The sequence below is a fragment of the Gekko japonicus genome, unplaced genomic scaffold (assembly GCF_001447785.1).
Source record: "Gekko japonicus isolate JY-2015 unplaced genomic scaffold, Gekko_japonicus_V1.1 scaffold1486, whole genome shotgun sequence".
NCBI classification, from domain to species: Eukaryota; Metazoa; Chordata; class Lepidosauria; order Squamata; family Gekkonidae; genus Gekko; species Gekko japonicus.
In genome coordinates, this window is record NW_015174320.1 from 247,450 (window position 1) to 266,769 (window position 19,320).

General features: G+C 42.4%; 1 protein-coding gene and 1 pseudogene across 1 annotated transcript in view; one reads left to right on the forward strand and one right to left on the reverse strand.

Annotated features, from left to right (window-relative positions):
* Positions 1–494: 494 nt before the first annotated feature.
* Positions 495–8,661, reverse strand: LOC107121311 (annotated as a pseudogene).
* Positions 8,662–8,894: 233 nt separating this feature from the next.
* Positions 8,895–19,320, forward strand: part of OSER1 (oxidative stress responsive serine-rich 1) — a 12,668-nt gene continuing 2,242 nt past the window's right edge. Inside the window, exons 1-3 of the mRNA XM_015424219.1 lie at positions 8,895–8,957; positions 15,448–15,546; positions 18,766–18,876. Coding sequence (XP_015279705.1) covers positions 15,485–15,546; positions 18,766–18,876 — 173 coding nt within the window. The 5' untranslated portion in view covers positions 8,895–8,957; positions 15,448–15,484. The remainder of the gene's footprint in view (positions 8,958–15,447; positions 15,547–18,765; positions 18,877–19,320) is intronic.

Genomic DNA, 19,320 nt, shown 5'->3' on the forward strand with positions numbered 1-19,320 from the left:
GCAGGAAGACTGGGACAGTGAGGACTTGTCAATCAATTCGTACTTCTTCAATACAGTACAAAATATGCATGGAAGGAAATAGAGGGCGATAGATCTTGGAATACTTTAACAACTTATGCCTAGAGTTGCCATTGAAAATTTGACCAAAACAAAATTCAAAATGAATTCTGCAGGCAAAACAAAGGCACATTGAATGCAAAGAATTTCATTAAGGCTAGCAAAATTGTTCAGAAGGGTTTTGCACTTTCCTACCTATGCCAAGCCATTTCTTGGTATCTCTGTTTAAGATCTATTCAAAACATGACATCAGCACATACGAATTATCTTAGTGTTCCACTCCTTCAAGGAGTTGGTTTAGACACAAATCCACCCATCAAATTTTCTTTCAAAACAGGAAAACTTGCTGGGTTTTAAGCAAGATACATTTTAGATTTTAAAAATATTGTTACTTTCGGTGATACAGTGAGAGCATTAGAATGGATCGAGGGGAGAAATTCTACTGAGGTACATCCTCGAAACAGTGAATCCAATGCACCTTTCAGACAGAGGCCATTGTCTCTTTTTCATTTTATTTAAAAAACTACACTGTATGGGCGCAAATAAACATTTGATCAAACACGCAGCAATAACAACGAATACATTTCCAACTATGGCACTGAGGGAACATCTCACTACCACCACTGAGTTGCCAACCCATGATTCTCATGTCATGTGTACATCATCTCTGCCATGTGGGACATTTTCTTGGGAATATACAAATAATACTCCATGTACCCTGAAAGATCTTCAATAGTCACATCATCCACAAAGACACGAGCTTGCTCAGAGCATGACCGGGCAGACCCTGACGAACATGTACCAGAGGGTGACCTGTTTGGCAATGACTGTGAACGCACTTCCAGGACTGCTTTCTCACATTCTGACAGGACGCTCCGCAAGCCAGAGAACGAATATGCTTCTAAAAAAATTCCTTGTCCAGACAAGAGCACTGCTTCTCGTAACTCAGCTCCGATAACGACTGGAAATCTGAAGGATGGCTGGGATCCAGGCTGGTTTCAAAGGCCAAAGAAAAAGCGGGACAGCTCTTTCTCAAATTCTCTGAAGGCTGCTCACTTGTGCAAGTGCTCCGGTGCTCTGCTCTGGCTCTTCTGCAGTTATTGTTGTCAAAAAGCGGGCATCTCTTTCCTCCCAGGTATGGCTCTTCTGTAACGCCGGGCTCTGGACTGAGTTTGCTCTTTGAAACGTCTGCCTGGCTTTTGTGCTTCAGCTGGTTACCTGCAGAGGATGCTTTCATACTGCAGTATGTAAACTTGGGGGGATGCAGGACAGGAGATTTGGAACGCCTGCGGCGCTGTGGCCTCATTCCCCCTCGCAAGGGTTTCCTTGCACACCTGAATAATAGAGAACCAGCAGAGTTATTGAGAATCTCATTTCAGAATACATTTAAAGTGTAATCTAAAAAGATTTTCTATGGTTCTGAGGATAGATCTGCCGAAGCATAAGTCAATATGTTGGATTGTCATAAGTTGGATAAGTCCTGGATAAGTCATAAGTTGGATCCAGCACAGTACATTCCCGTGGGCATAATGGCTTCTGCCTGTGAAGTGCAACTTTCTCAGCTTCCTTCCCCCTCCCTGGGGCAGCTCACAATGCACCTCCTCGGATTAACTGCAGCTAACACAAGTCATATGATACATTCCAATCTTTTATAAACTACCCTCACCATGAGACAAGTTATTAAAGGATGGATGCAACAGGGTGCAAGAGGAAATCACATCACAGGTTTTTAATTGATCGTACTGGCCAAGCACCTATAACAGCTGCATATGGGAAGATTTTCTTTAAATTGATTTAATTTTTAGGTGAATGTGTCTTGAACAGAAAACCAACAGTAGCAAATCTTACCCATGCCAGGTCTCTCTTGAACAGACGGTCTGATGCCTGGCTCCGTCCACAGTTGCTCGGATAGGGGCTCTCAGGCCTGCACCTTCAGTCATAGATGTAGAAGACCTAGGTTAAGGGGAAAACAGCATGTTAAAGCTTTGCTCTAAAATAAAGGTTCTACTAGCAGATCCACAAGACATTTAAGGTATAGTTACAAGGCATGCCTGGACATCTCTCAGCCAGTTTGGTGTAGTGGTTAAGAGCGTGGACTCTAATCTGGGAGAACCAGGTTTGATTCCCCACTCCTCCACATGCAGCTGCTGGTGTGACCTTGGGTCAGTCATAACGTCTTTCAGAGCTTTTCTCTCAGGGGCAGTTCTCAAGAGAGCTCTCTCAGCCCCACCTACCTCACAGGGTGTCTGTTGTGGGGAGGGGAAGGGAAAGGGGTTGTAAGCCACTGACACGCCTTCAGGTAGTGAAGGGTGGGGGATAAATCCATTCTCCTCTTCTTCTTCTTCATCTAGAAGTGTTTTCTGATTTATAGCTTATATATAAATGAGTGACAAGTATGATGTAGTATTGCCATACTGCTACTGTGTGATTGTTTGAATTAAAACGTCAGCTACAAAATTATGGTTTGGACACCTAATATTGTGCTGTTGGAATTTTAGAACTAAAAAGCTAAACAAGCACTTTGGAGAAATGTCTTGGGTATGGAAAAGTTTACCTTGTCCCTATACATTCCACTACATGATGGTTAAGGGCATCACACAGACAATTCACAGTTACTAATTGGTCATATTACTGTACAGCTAACCTGGATGAATCTGTTCAAAAGGTAACCCCATTTTTCCTTGTGTAATTTTTCATTGAAAAAGCTTATAAGCTGTATGTGGCTATTATCACAAACATATTGCTGTACAGTTGGTTTTATTTAAAATAAACAGGTGGATTTTTATGACTGCAGATATGCATTCAGTAAGAGGAACAGTAATACAAAACAGATGCAACTACATGTGCTTCCTCTTGTTCTTAATCCTAATGTACAATACAAGAGATATGCTGGTTAGAACCTTGGCTCTAACTTTCAGTAAAGTGAGCAGACAACCAATTTACTGATGAAACAGCCAACAGGACATGAAAGCTAGCTTGCATTCAAGTCTCAAAGTAACTTATGTAAACATAAGTGCCTGAAATCTGTGGGAGTTGTTTTTATGTAACATACTTAGAATAAGAGTGCCAGACCTACTGAAAAATAAATATCATTTCTACAGAATGGGGAATGGCTAGGTTGAACATGTTCCAAATATTCAGGATGAAAAAGCTTGTCAAAACAGCATAATTTCAGGGAAGTAGAAAGGATGAAAGGCACCTCCAACAGGGTATGACAGGTAAGGCACAGGTAGAGAACACAGAAAACATGCTCAAGCAGTTTAAGTAAAGGCAAATAAGATTTCAAATAAAAATACCACCAATAAGAACAGTAAAATAACTGTATATGTATGAGACAAATTCATACGGCTATGGTCACCTACCCAGCTGGATCTACTCTCAGCTTTTTGAAAGCAGTTTGCAGACTTTCTTCATCTCCTTCTTTAGCTTCTGATTCCATTGGTAGACTGTTAGGATATTACTGGACCTGCTGTATAGTGAATACTAACAAAAAAAATTCATTCAGATGAATTGAAGAATACTTCAATGAAACTACATAAATGCAATAAAATACACGAATGTAGCAGCAATGAAAATGCTGCATCATCATTACTTGTATTACACATAATTCAGTTTGACTCATGCTGCTGCATATGAAAAGACATCTTACAAAAGCAGGCTGAGGTTACATGGGTACAGGTTTTTCTGCATTACTTCAAAAGTTTTGCCAGTCATCACTGGAAACAGATATGAATATATGACATTTAAAAGTAGTCTTGAAATTAAAAGGAAAAGTTGCCCCATAGAGTACTAAATCTGAGCTAGAAGCGACAGACAATACAGTATTTACTAGCAGCAAAACTACCCCTTTTCTTCCCCAACCAATCCTAAACCACAAGATTAATTGCAGTGGAAGAGAGTCTACATAATAAATATTTTATTAATCATGCAAGCCAAAGATGAAGCCATTTATTACATATTGGAACTGAGGCTAGAAAACTGCAGATGTCTAAACAACTGCTATGGGAAATTACCTATGTTAATTTTTTTTGAACTCTGATTAGAATGCTATATACACAGGGAGGGGGGGGGAAATATGACACTCACACATGGCGCAAAGATGACAAACAAATGGAGTGTGCTAATCTGAACAGAAAGGCCCTTCTTAGTGAATTTTGTTGATAGTGTCATTCAGGACATCACAGCCCAGCTGTGGAGTTTTGCTCTCATTCATGGGCACAACTAAATGGACTTTCACAAGACTTCCCTGCTTCTGTAGTTGCCATCCCAGCTAGGTATGACAAACACACAAAAGACTTCATATGATTACAATAATTTGGGACTACAGTCTATTCCAGTTTGTTGTATATATTACCTTGTTCTTAGTACATTGTTCTCTACTTTTTAAATTCCACTTTTTTTGGATTGTTTATGACATACCACGTCTGAGACTTTTCTTTTTGCACTGTCTCTAGTTTTTTGTAATCCTAGTCCTATTGTGTAGTTTGCTGGATGTCTCGCGCTACTTGATTGAATTGGTTTACCCTGTATAATCTGCCTCCAGTCTTGACAAGAAAGACAAGCTTCAAATAAAGTAAATAAAGTAAATAAATAAATGACTGCTGACTTGTTTAGTAATAAAGGCATCACAAGATTCAGTTCCTGCTTATGTCAAACTAGTGGCATGAAATGTAGGAGAGAACAAATCTTACTTATCATAGGCTCCAACAAATATACTGAAAGGTAACCATGCACAGTAACATACAGATGATGCTTTAGCAAGCACTTTTCACAGTGATAAGCCCACAATTATATTAGAATCATAATTTAGTTTCCTTTAATGGACATCAATGATAGCAAGATTAACTATCATGTGGATATGAAGTAATCACTGCTCAGTTTAGAAGAAACTAAAATGTATAAGCACTGAGAAGCAGAGACCATGGATCAGTAGAGGAGTATCTGCTTATGAATGACAAAGATTCTAGGTTCAATCTCTGGAATCTCCAGTTAAAAGGATAAGGTAGTACATGATGTGAAAAGACCTCTGCTTTAGACCTTGGAAGACAGCTACCAGTCAGAGTACACAAAGATGACCTAGAATGACAGTCTGACCCAGAATAAGGCTGCTTCATGAGTTAATTGACATTTTGGGATTGAAAAGATAAAGAATTTTATGCCTGCAAAATATACGCAACAGCTCAAAGAAATACTAATGATTGAAAAAGCATGGTTGTTAAAATTTTGCAGATGGAGAATGCTAAAAGCTGCCATTACAGTAAAATAAATAAGTACATAAAGGCCCCGGTCACACAGGCCGGATATCGCGGGGGGAGGTGTGGCTGTTTGCCCCGGAGCGAACTACTGTGCGGCCGCCAGATCAAACCTCCAGTCGATGTCCCGTGGTCCGGGGGGAGGTGCTGATCATATGTCAATCCTGCGGCGCGGCAAAGAAGCAGCGCGGCGGGGGTTGTGTGTTTTTTTTAACCGAAGTGTGCACATGCACTGTTGGGTGCTTGTGCGCATCCCGTGGAGACTTGGGGAAAAAAACCCTTTTCACGACGGGACATGGGCAGGCGCCAAATGCCACGAGCTACCACCAGAAACATGATCAGACGCCCACCCTTGCCCCGCGGTTTCCAGAAACTAGTACCTCGGAGGTACTAGTTTTTTACGGCGCATCTTCGGCGGGAAGCCTCGGGTTAGCCACGGGAGCTCTACGCTTTCCAGGTGTTGTGGTTTGATCGCGCCCGGAAAATCCGCCTATCTTCCCTCTCTGTAGCGTGGCTAATGCTCCGTGTGACCGCAGCCAAATAACATATTTCATTTGCGTAAGTATTCATAGGACTGATAATTCACACTGTCAGTTGAAAATCCCTGCAACCCTTAGTGAGCTCCTGGCATTTACAAGATACAGGCCAAATTGAAAATATTGTCATTAATAATATTAGCTCCCATAGGAGCCACCCCTCTGAGCACTTTCAGAAATTTTCTTTATCCCATGCATGGTTTTCTGAGGAACAAGCACTGAGAACCAGTGTGGTGTAGTGGCTAAGAGCATCAGACTAGTATCTGGCAGACCCAGGTTTGAATCTCCACTCGTGTCATTGAAGCTTGTTAGGTGACCTTGGGCCAGTCACTCTCTGTCTAACCTACCTCACAGGATAGTTGTAAGGATGAAATGGATAAACGGAGAATGCTGTAAGCTGCTTTGGGCCCCCCTTGGGGAGAATGGAGGGAAAAAATGAATTAAATAAATACATCCTTACTAAATCCTACCAAAATGTCTTCTGTAGGAGTGATTACTTTTTAATTCATACTAATATTTTGTTGGTATTGATGGCTGTTGTAAGTTTAGAATAGTGCCATTCTTAGCAATCTACAATTCAATTGTGGGAACGGTTGTCTTACTACTCATGATTGTCCTCACTGCAATCCAGAACTCCATTCTGGTTGTAATGTTCAAAGTGGGAGTAAAATGAAGTGCAGGATAACCCCCCCTCCTGGACCCGCTCTACTAATGGTCTATATTCTATACTCCAAAGAGCTAGTCTTGAGAATTTAATTACTCATCAGTGGCTTAGAGGGAGAGGGAGGCATTTAAAGTTCAGTGAAAGTGCAATATGCTTACAGATTGCTTGAACTACAATGTAACATTGGCCCCGTTCACATGGCGAATTTGCTGCGGGAGAGCCACAGGTGGTAGGTGGATTGTCTGTGGATGATCACACCCCAATATCTGGGAAGTGGAGCGCACCCGTGGCCAACCCGTGGCTTACCGCCAAAAACGTGCAATAAAAAAGTAGTACCTCCAAAATACTGGAAAACGGTTTGCCACGGGACGCCTGTGGTGTGATCGCGCTGGCGCGCGGCTTCCCCCTCCGGCCCCTCATTTAAATGCCGGCTCCGAGGGAAGGACCCGTGGAGTGCCGCCGGCACATCTTGCCAGGGCAATTTGCCACGCCTCCCCTCCACAATATTCGGCCCGTGTGACCGGGGCCATTATGCTGTTTTTAACAGACTTCACTGAAATTAGTTTTGATATATCTGTATTCCTATGACGACATGCATTCAGCTCTTCAACAATTTCACCAAGAATGTTTCACAAAATGAAATGATTCCATTCCCTTGTTTCCAGCTCTGCACAGCAGACCCACAAGTGACTCAGGATGCAAAATCGAAGAGCTTGTACTCACCACAGCAAGTCAAACCACTCGATATGTTATATTATCCAGTCTTATCTAGTGGCAATACTTTAAAATATATAATGTGTACGCATGGCAGCCACAGGCCTGAATTCAACAGAGCTCTTCCACAAAGAGAGGAGAGGAGATTTTCACCAATTCTCCTCTCCTGCAGACCAACTCCCTTCTTGTACTATTCCCGGGGGCTCTCTGTCCTCCAGGAATTTGGAGACTGGAGAGGGGAACAAGGAAGTTTTCATTAACAGAGATCCCTTCTGTCCATGGAAATCCTCCACTGGATCCAACCCTATGCCACAAAGAGATACGCTATTAATTAACTGCTGCTTTAGATACCATTACTTGGGCACTGGAGCTTTTATTCACCTGACATGAGGTATGGGCCATTTCTGTTATTGTTTATTGTGCCATCTGTTTTATTGGTTTTATGGCTTTTATTGCTGCCCTGAGCCCACTCATGGGAAAGGGTGGGATATAAATTAAATAAATAAATATAATAGCAGCAGCAGCAACATTTAACAACAACATTTAAGTATCTGCTACACAGCTGCAACATAATGTTTTCTAATGGGTCTGATTGGCACAAGAGATTTTAGAATTATATTGTAATGCTACAATGAAATGAAACTATCAGTTGTTCAGCAGACTTACTGTAATCCCCAATAAATCAGAAAGCTTTTTTTCATTAAGATGTCAGACCAAACTAAGACAACTTTCAACAAGACACACGAATGCATCTTCTTGAGGAGAAAATGAGAAGCACTAACACTTCCCATGCATTAGCATACAGACTCTGAAAGATGGCTAGGAAGTTCCAACTAAGGAATTTCAGAACCACCACCATGACAAGGGGGTGAGGGAGAAAAGCCCAGTTTTGCAAGCAACTACCACAAGTTGAGCATTCTGTTTCATTATCAAAGGGAAGCATACTGACATAGGTCCCGTAGAGATGCATTTGAGTCCAAGGTCAACAGAATTTACCCCACAGTTGAGCATGCAGCCCGAAACATGACATACAGTGGCAAGGCTGTCAGACCAGAAACTGTATGCATGCTTTGGTTTTAATTTTATTGTATTCTTCATTGTGTATGTTTAGATATATACATACACAAGGGGTGGACCCACGATACACGTGGGGTGAGGTTGGGGAGGGAGGCAGAGCTCCAAACGGAGCTCCAAAGTCAGAAGGCGGAGGAGGAAGACCTTGAGGCAAAAAAGTGAACGGGCGGCTCCTAAAAAGCTCCCCACTGAAGCGAGTCTCGACGAAGGCGCCTACTCTCCCCCGCTCCCCTGAGGCCACTACTTTCTCCTGCACCGGACTGGAACCGCACCTGATGGGGAAGATTCCACCTCCTTCACCCGCAACGCGCCACTCACCCGCACACTCCAGAGAGTCACTGTCGGAAGTGAACGCAAAAGAAACAACAGGAAGTGGCGACAACAGCCACGCATGCGTACATCACCAAGGGAGGCTTTCCCGCGCGCCTGAATTCCAATCTCTCACAGAGAGGGAGGGAAGAAGTCGACTCATCGCGCATCCAAGAAGCGCGCATGCGCATTTCATGCAATCCTCATTCATCCAGTCTGGGCTTGCGTTCTGATACCCTCTCCAATTCCTCAAGGGAGGGTCGCTTATACATCCGGGTTACTCGGCTATCGCCGCCCAGGCGTGGGAACGAGGTATTTCGAGGTTTTCGCGGGCTGCTTTCGCTGGCTTGAGTAAGTATAGTCCTCTTCGGCACCTGTCGTTGGCGTTGGCTCGCTTCTCTCAGAGTGGATGAGGCTCCAGCGGCTCCTGTTCCCCCTGAGTCACCGCGTCGGGCGTTAAAGCCTCCGCGCTCAGAGGATTCTTTCCGTACTGCCGAGTCTCTGGGAAGCGCGCTTGGGCAGGCCCTTTGAGGATTCCTAGACAGGAGAAGGCTCAACAGGTAGAGAGACTCGGTGTATGGAGCTGCCCGTGTCTGGATATCGGAGGGCCCCCCCCCCTTTTGCGCGTGCATACGGGGTGGTGGCGACGGGCTAAAGTCAGGCTCGCTTTAAGCACGGCGCTGTCGAGGAAAAGACCTCGGAGGTGCCTTGTGTTATGTCTCCTAAAAGGCCTGGCCTAAGTACCCGTTTGACAGAGATGTCGAATTTCCAATGGAGCCCATGCAAGTCAATTGGCATTTCCTGGCTCCCATGATTTCCAATGGGCCTTCCAGCGTCTCCCATTGTTTCCAATGGGCAATCCTGTCCTTCCTTTTAGTACATCCCATTAGTAGACTTGACTGTGCGACTGAACAACAACAACAACTTATTCAGGTTGCGTGTATATTTAAAAGGTTTCCTTGGCCCTGTGTTAAAGAAGGGAAAGTACCTTGCAAGTTAAAAACTAGAAACGAAACCAGCCTACTCGAGGTAAAGGTTTTAGTTCTGCCCGCTCCGTGGTTCTGCTTGTAGAGGCTTGTTTAGTGGAAGGGTGTGTTCAGGGAATGTGATTCCCTCGTATAGTGTGGTGTATGACATTGCACCGTCTCAGGGGTCTGCCACTCTATGCTGCCTTTTACAGACAGGGTTTAAGGGGGTCTGCTTCACATAACAGTTGAGTACTGGACTTAAACCAGGCACTGAGCATGTGCTGCATCACAAGGCTGTGGAGGTTTTTTTGCCCAGTGGTGACTCATTTATATCAGGTGTGAGTTTAGAAGATATGACTGAGGCCTTCTTCCGCTGACTCCCAGTCTACAATTTCCTGCCTCAAAAGGCTTGTCAGACTACTTGAAGCCTGATTTTCTGCAGATTTATTAAAATACATTACAGAAGGATTTTTAAAATGTTTTAATCTGTATTGCTGGTTTTATTTTTCTGCTTATTATTTATTTTGCTGCCTCTTTTTCTACTAGTTTTCATTTATTCTGGCTAGTTTAGTTGTATTTTGAGTTGCTGCTGGCTGCTCTGCTCACAGATTGCAGCCTTTTGTGCTTTTATCTCTTGTTTGTATTATATGCTAACTTGAAAATTTCTATAAAAAAAAAGGATGTCAAGTTACTCAGTAGGTGAAGTTAGATTCAGGTGGGCAGCTATGTTGGTCTGAAGCAGCAGAACAAAAGTTTGAGTCCAGTGGTACCTTCAAGGCCAACAAAGTTTTATTCAAGGTATAAACTTTTGTGTGCATGCACACTTCTTCAGATGCAATCGGTGAAATGTATCTTTGCAGCCTCACCACAGAAGAAAATATATTTAAATAATTCAATATAAACATATATACCACAGCCAAAGAGAAGGGCCAATAACAGGCACTGTGGATTTGCCTAACAAAACAAAGTCTTCACCTGTTGGCAGAAGATGATAGGGGAAGACAAAGTGATCTCCCTGGGGAGAGAGTTCCAAAGTTTTGCTGCCTTGACCAAGAAGGCCCTTTCTCAGGTTGCCACCCATCCAGCCTCAGATGATGGAGGCACCTGAAGCGGAACTTCTGAAGATGACCAGAGTGGATGGGAAGGTTCACGTGGCGAAGGCAGTCCTTAAAATATACTGGTCCGAAGCCATATATGGCTTTTAAAGGTCGATATCAGCATCGAATTGGGCCCAGAGGCAAATTTGTGGCCAGTGTTGATGGAATGAGATTGGAGTGATATGGTCCCTGCAACCTACCCCCGTTAGCATTCTGGCTGCAGCATTCTGTACCAGCTGTAGCTCCCAGATAGTCTTCAAGGGCAGCCTCACTCAGAGTGCATTGCAGTAATCTAATTCAGATATATCAGGGTATGCAGCACAGTGGGGAAATCTTTCCTGCCCGGGAAGGGCTAAAGCTGTTGGAAGGTACCCCTGGCTGCCACTTCCACCTGCTTATCCAACAGAAGGCCCAGGTTCGGGGGCATCCCTAAGCTCTAAACCTGCTTTCTTAGAGGGACTGCAACCTCTTTCAGAACAGGAGATATCCCATTTCCTGAGTCAAACCATCCCCTACCAGTAGCACCTCTATTTTGTTGGGATTAAGTTTCAGTTTGTTAGCCTTCATCCATTCCAAAACTGCCTCCAGGCAGCTTTTTATGATTTCCACAGCCTCCCTAGGGTCTTCTGGAAGTACAAGATAAGGCTGAGTGTCTTTCACTTATTGGTGGCAACTCAGTCCAGATCTCTAGATTACCTCTCCCAATGGCTTTACATGGAAACTGAAAAGCATGATGGACAAGATACTGATTCAGGTTGCGTGTATATTTTAAAGGTTTCCTTGGTCCTGTGTTAAAGAACCCATACCCAGAGGCCAAGGTGTAGAGCAGCAGTCTCCCAGCACCACACTCTGAAACCAGCCTTAGAGGTAGGACCAAAACCACCGCAGAATACTAATTCCCAGTCCCAACCCCAAAAGGTGGTCCAGAAGGATACCATGATTGATGATATTGAAAGCTGCAGAGAAATTCAAGAAAATTAACAGGACTATACTCGTCCTGTCCATCTCATGGCTCAGGTCATCTGCCAGGATGACCAAGGCCATTTCAGGCCCCTAATCAGGCCTGTAACCAGATTGCAGTGGATCTAAACAGTCTGCTTCATTCAAGAATTGCTGAAGTTGACTAGACACCACTTGCTCCATCACCTTGCTCAAGAATGCTATGTTTGAGACTGGATGGTAGTTATTCTGTTCTTCCAAGTCTAGAGGAGATTTCTGTCAGAATTGGGTGTTCAGAGAGTAACAGTTTACAACAACATAGAAGCTTTGCAAGGACAGTCCTGGGTTTGTTCATTCAAATAATGTATATGCCACCTTCCCAGAGACTGGGAAGGTAAATGGCTAAATTGCTGATTGCCAAAGCATTGGTGATCAGCTTAAACAAATACCAACAAGGGTCACTTACTTGTGAAAAATTGATCCTTTGAAATACTGACCCTTGAGCAGCTAGGGAAGAAATTTATTTTGAACTGACTTAAGGGGAGTGGCATTCATAAAAAGAGAGTGAAAAGATCTTCAAAAGCATGAAGCTGGCATGGGGGGAAATCTGACTAAGTTTCCCCACCTCTTGGCTTCAGCAGAACTGTTCTTGGTGGAAAGTAACGACGTAAACATAGCACATCGTAATGCAGTTTTATTACTGTTTGGTAAGGCTGTATAATGATGAGTAGTGGTCAGAAATCTGAATCCTCAAATATGACCAGATTGGCCCCAGAAGACTGTAAATTGCTGATTGGCAAAGCATTGGTGATCAGCTTAAACATGCCAACAAGTGTCACTTACTTGTGAAAATTTGATCCTTTGAAATACTGACCCTTCAGCAGCTAGGGAAGAAATTTATTTTGAACTGACTTAAGGGGAGTGGCATTCATAAAAAGAGAGTGAAAAGATCTTCAAAAGCATGAAGCTGGCATGGGGGGAAATCTGACTAAGTTTCCCCACCTCTTGGCTTCAGCAGAACTGTTCTTGGTGGAAAGTAACGACGTAAACATAGCACATCGTAATGCAGTTTTATTACTGTTTGGTAAGGCTGTATAATGATGAGTAGTGGTCAGAAATCTGAATCCTCAAATCTGACCAGATTGGCCCCAGAAGACTCAAAATAATTTTGAAAGAAACATGACTGTACTGCTTGGATTAAGTTCTGGTGTTAGTTAACTGAAAGATGAAGAAAGATATATTTGCTCCCTTAAGCACACTTGAGGGAATATATTCTCTGACAGCAAAAGAAGTTGAATACAGCAGGTGTAAGGATATAATTTGGCTTTATACCTGTTGCCTGTTCTAAAAAAGCGACTGAAGTGCTTTGCGGGGTTCCCATTATAGCCTACAAATTGGAACATACTTGTTAGGATTGTGAGAACTACTACATGCTAACAAATATATTGTGCTTTTGAATGCTCTTACCATATTCAGTAGTGTTTGAAAAGCTTCACTTACATTGACCCTGTAATCTTTACAACAGCCCTGTAAGGTAAGCCAGTGAGATAGGGGACTCGATGAGAGCCAAGCTTGTTACTCTGACTTTCAAGCCCCCTCCCAAAGTTGCGAAGAGTCGGACTCGACTGTGCGACTGAACAACAACAACCCAAACAGAAATGAGAGCAGATCTGAGCAGCTTGAGTCCCCCTTGGTTTCTCTGTTGTATATTTGGAAGTTCACACTACAGTTTGGATTCTGAACTATTGTTGGGGTATTGGCCAAATTGTGCCAAATCACAACCATGAAAGAAGGAATTATATGAATAAGGAATTGTATCTGAAGTAGTCTTTCAAGGAGAGAGAAGTTCCTTTTCTACAACCAACATTGCAAATATACCCAACACTAAAGCAAGAGATAGTTGCAGACTGCTGCACTATATGCTGTTACAGCACATTTCTGCTATCCCTAGTTCTTGTTATGTTATAAACAGATCCTCTGTAAACAGATCCTCTATATTTGCATTATGAGGTATGCTGTTATAGCACATTTCTGCTATCCCTAGTTCTTGAGTTATGTTATAAACAGATCCTCTATATTTGCATTATGAGAGGTAAGTTAAAGTAGCTTGGCTGTAAGTTTTGGCATTGTGAATTCAATATTTTCTGTAAAGACAGGCTGTTCTCTTGTACCTGCTTTCATCCATTTGCTTGATAGGTGAGCAAGCACAGGAAGCTGTTGTAGGTGCTGCTTCCTTTTGGGTTTTCCTCGTTGCCTGATTCAACACTTGGTGTGTACATCAAGCACATTGTGACACATCCATCCTTCAAGATGTGTCATAATGACATCCAACAAGCAAGCCAAGTAAGAAACCTACCGGATTAAATCATTTCAGAGCCAGCAAACATCAGCTGAGAGGAGCAGGGAGGGAGTTGCGTCCAAGTGAGCACTTTTCTAGCAGTTTTTCTACTTGCTCTTTTCCTTGTCAACTTGAGCCCTACAGACTCTTAAAATCTCTCCTTTCCTTTTTGGAGTACATTCAGCTTAGTAAAGTCAAACTATTTTTTACTCTTTGAAAGGTTTAATAGCTATTTTCAGTAGTAATTGTTGTGTATTTAGAACAGTAGAGGCATGCTTATAGTGGCTATAATTTGGGACAAAGCAGTTTTAGGTCACTGTGTTTATATTGTAGCTGTCTTCCTTGGCAATCTTATGCATATTTACTGTGAAGTAAGTCTGCCTGCATTCAGTGAGACCCTGGAACCATGAATGCTTTCTTGAGAATAAGGCCTATTGAATTTGGTATGGTTTACAGCAGAATGATCATGTTGCAAGTCTGGTCCTCTTAACATATCCTTCTTGGTATGGTAGTTTTCTGTGTAGAGGGATTAAGTTATTTATTTATTATATTTCTATGTAGAGGAGCATTCAGTCATGAGGGGGTCCCATACTCAGTCAGAAGTGGGAACAATACTGACAAGCTAGAGTGTACCAAGTAAACAGCCTTGTGATAGTTGGACTCCATACACTTCAACCTGAATAACATTGGGTGCATGTACTTAGAAGTAAATCATATTGAACTTAGTGAGACTTGATTCAGAGTAGACACACAGGATTGGATTGTTGGGGAAGCTGGAACCTCAAACCTTTAGAGCTTGGTAGAAGACACCTGAGATATCAAAATTGCATAAATGCCCCTCTGTACTGTTTATTTTACAGCTTAAATTTGGAGGTAAGGAAGTAGTGAAACCCTGTTACATGAGAGCAATAAACTTTCAGAGCCCCTTAAATTTCAGCAGATGATTGCTGAATGAAAAATGTTTCATGCTGCAGAATTCCTCTAGTGTCTCTTTCTGAATTGTTGATTGAAACTTAAAAATGAATTGGTTTTATTCTTTATTCCTGCTTTTCCACATACACATACACCATCATGGAAAACTGATAAAGATACTGGTTGTTATATATTATGGCTCAGGTGTGTGGAATTAACAGATTACACACAGACCTGCTTTTCCTGAATAAATTTAGTAATAACGAAGGAGTCTTTCAAGTACTAGTGTATGAAGTTTGTCCTAGATGTACCTTTCTTCCAGAAGCAGCAAAATATGTTTTTAACACCGTTAGCTGTTGCTTCTAGGCTTGTAATCCTTCATATAGCTTTCTTCTCTCCAAAAGAAGTGGAACTGCTTATTATTTTAATTGAAGGTTCCACACAATTGCTATTTACTCTTTTAACATTTGGTTAAGTGTCCAGATAATCTTTCAGTTTAGGTCACTTTCATTAGTGAATTATGGAATGGATTCATACCTAGTCAGTTGCCTCCATTTTATTCTCATGTGGTTATTTTCTCTCTTCAGCCTGCAGAGAAAAAGAGCAGTGGATTGCTCTCCAGCAATGTTGGAGATCGAGGAGAATCTGCAAGCAGCTTTCAAAAAGCTAAAAGTTGATGCAGAAGGGTAAGCAAGAACGCAATGAAATTTTAAAAATAGAACTCGTGTCCATTTTTTTTACTGCCCAGTATAGAACCAGGAACAGATCTGGCTTTGCATGTAATTCAGTTCATTTTTTAAATAAGTTTTTAGCTGTCTTGGCCAAGGGGAGAATATGTATGATGAATAATTGCTAAACATTTGGAAACTCCTTACTCCATTGACCTTGGATATGTAGCTTCCTTCTGTCATACTTTCTGCTATATGGCCCCTGCTTTTTAATTTGTAAAAAGCATTTATACAGCGCTTTTTGAGTGTTCAGTGTGGTTCATGTGCGCTGACTTGGCATTTTCTACCCTCTTGTAAAGTAGACCATATTACAGAGATAGAGATGATGTTGAAATAATAGTGGTGCAATTTGAACTGAGGATTTCCTGGATATCCTGGTATGTTCTTAGTTACTATGCTGCAGCAGCTTGTGAGGGACTCTTAACTTCTTTGCGAACAATATAAACATAGTACAAAATTCTTCTATGCATAGAATTTAGAAGGGGTGTTTGTGTTTTTTTTTTAATGCTTGAGATATCCAGCCAGCTGTGGTTTAAAACACCAAAGCTTAATTAAGCTATGATATCTGACTTGACAGATCACCGCTTGCAATTCATTGGCAAACCAGAATTGGAAATCCTGGTTTGTATTCACTTGGATTGGTGTAATTACAGCCTTCCCCAAGGAATTTTTGCATCCTGGAGGTGGGGATGAGCTTGTGAAGTATATTAACTTTATTAACATAAGTGTGGAAATGAAAGCAGGCAAACAGCTCTAAGCCATTTTGAGTGTAAAAATGATTAACTGTGGTTTGACATGATGGCTGAATTGAAGGCCAAGGAAATAACTGCAGATGTCTGAGTTCTTTCATCGAGAAATAAGTGCATGTCTGAAAGACTAAAGAAGTCCAAATTCTCAGCCATGGTATTTCGTGCACCTCTAAGATAATTGCTTTTATTCTTCATGTGGGAGTGAAGAGTATATTGGTCCCTGTCAGAAGCTGTTCTCTGGTGCTAAACCGCCAAGTGTGTGCCTGTTATGTGCCATCAAGTTGCTTCAGACTTACCAGAACCCTATAAATTAATGACCACCAAAATGTCTTATCATTAACAGCCTTGCTCAGGTCTTGCAAACTACTAAGCAGCATCCTTATTTCATCTTGTATAACTTAGTTCAGCTCATACTGTTTTTCCCTTAACCATAGCTGTCTCAGTTGTATTGGAATGGAGCGCTTCTGCCTTGTTGGTTCATGCCATCCTAGATTGGCCATGACTCATTATTGACAGAAGTCAGTTGGTTTGGTGTTGAGTCTGGTCCTGTTTCAAGGCAGCCACCTGATTGGATCAAGCCAGTGGTTTCTTTTGTATCCTGTCTATCAGTGATCAGTTCAGGTGCCCGAGAGCTTGCAGTAGCACATGACAGTGTTAGTGATAATTTTCAGCCACTTGGTGGAGATGCATTCATCCTTCTACTATGTATTGGGATGGTATTAATTTTAGCCATTCTTTAATCTGTAGACTATTTACTAACGGTACGCAGGTTGTAAGGGAGGTGGTGGGGGTGGGGCTAGGTTTGGCCAAGGCACTGGTAATTTCTAGTAAAACAGCTCACAGCAATGTGATATATGTCAACAAAACACATAAAAGTAGGAAGCATTATTGACTTGTTGAATAGTTTTTTCCCGTGCTGTCCTACAGTGATTTTCAAGGAAACCTTTCCAAATTAATGTCTGCCAGGAAACTACCGTTGCATATTCTAATAAGAGTGTGTTAGGCCACACACAATGCTAACCAGGCCTACTCAGCTTCACCAGTGCCCTCCATTAACTGAGAATGTATGCTAGAACAGACTCCACAGTTGCACTTACAGGGGGCCGGGAGAGAGGCTGGACAAGCTACACTGCAAAGAAGCATGTCTGCCACTTTCTCATCGAGGACCCCTCTGGTGTGCTTCCATCGGAGCCCCAAGGTTTCTGCGATCACACACTGTAAATGTCATGAACACACAGCAGCAACAAAAAAAAATTCCAGCTGCTTGACAAACGGCAACTGTAGGCTGCGTCAGAAATTCCTGGCGAGTCTCATTCTCGTGGTCACAATAATGACTCAGTCCTCCCACTCCATAATGCTGTGTCATGCTTCCTATGTAGTTTCTGTAGCTGTTACCTTTAATGTTTTATTTCTTACAGCCCTCTTGGTGCTATGAAAAAGGCAGTCATGCTAGGAAAAGTTGAAGGCAGTAGGAAAAGAGGAAGACCCAAAAAGAGATGGATTGACTCAATCAAAGAAGCCACGGCCCTCAGTTTGCAAGACCTGAGAATGGCTGTAAGTGACTTGGCATTTTGGAAGCTATTAATTCATAGGGTTGCCATAAGTCAGAAGTGACTTGGCAGCACATAACACACAGTGCTGTGAAGAAAACGGGAGAGAAAAAGGAATGATTTGTCACAAGTTCAGAAAACCAAGAAATCAAAAAGGATGAATGTAAAGCTGGGATAAGATACAATTCCCTGGCAGTTTTCTCTTTAAGAAAAGTGTAAGATTGCTGCTCTTGAGACACAAGCTTGGGAGCTCGTGAGGAATTGTGGGGAGGAGGGGAATAAGTGATTTTGTAGTTTCCTCACTGTACTGAAATCTCCCTTTCCAGGATTCCATAAGCTTGCGGAATTGAGCTCTTCTTCGTCTGTTTTTCTTCCTTTAAAATACTCAGCAGTTCCCAGTGTTCTATGCCTCCTGGAGCTTGCTAAGTCTTCGTTAGGACGTTTCTCTTTCCCCCCTTCTGTTTACAAAATTATATTTTTGTGTGTATTTGAGAAGCTCCCCAAAACGCAGAAACTTCTGCCTTGCCTGTAAGTGTCCAGGGTTTGCTGCTTTAGTAATAACAGAGGCCCGCTTCTTCATTAAATGTGATAATGATGGACTTTGTTCACACAACAGAAGTCCAGTAATCACAGGAAAGCTGCCTCCTCTCGCCTAACATCCTTTAATTATTGGTACGTTCTTAAGCCATTGTTGCTACCCTTAATTGATGGAAAAGAAGAATTAAGCTGAATTGTTGTGCTGAATGTTTCTGTGTATCTCTGGGTTAGTGTGTTTTTGAAAATGATACTAATTTGGGGGTTTAAGCTGCCATTACAGGTCTATATGGAGTTCTGGTCTGCTAAATTAGTGTGAAAAATCTATTTTTTCCTCATTTTAGATCCACTGCTACTCTGCCTGTGAATGAGTTGACACCTCTGAGATCGCTTGCAAGAACTACAGATGAAACAAAACCAAAGAACGTGGGTGCATCTAAAGAGAGCTGGCACTGGTAAGATGGGAGCTTGAGCTAGGCTAATGGAACTGCATCAAATGTGGCATGTTCTGCCAAAGGCCCTGGTCCTTTACAGCAGCTCAAGTAACGACTGGTACCAATGCAGCTGATGCTTGATCTTGTGCCTGAGACGCAGGACAAGGCAAATTGTCACTGTCTTGCATCCCAAGTGATCTGTAGCCATCCCCTTCTCTTAAAATAAAGAGCTGGCCCGCACACTTCTGTTGGCAAAAAGGTGGTGCTTGAGAGTGGAGGCAGATCTTGCCTGCACCATAGCATGGCACTGCTCCTTAGGCAACACCTTAGTGCTTCAGAATAGGTGGAGGTAATAGGCCTATGCTGTGTTGTGATGGAGTCCTACTACTGAAGGTGGTGGAGGATCAGCTGTAACTGTAACCCCACCCCCCTTTGGCACCTAACAATAAGTGTTCTGCATCAGCA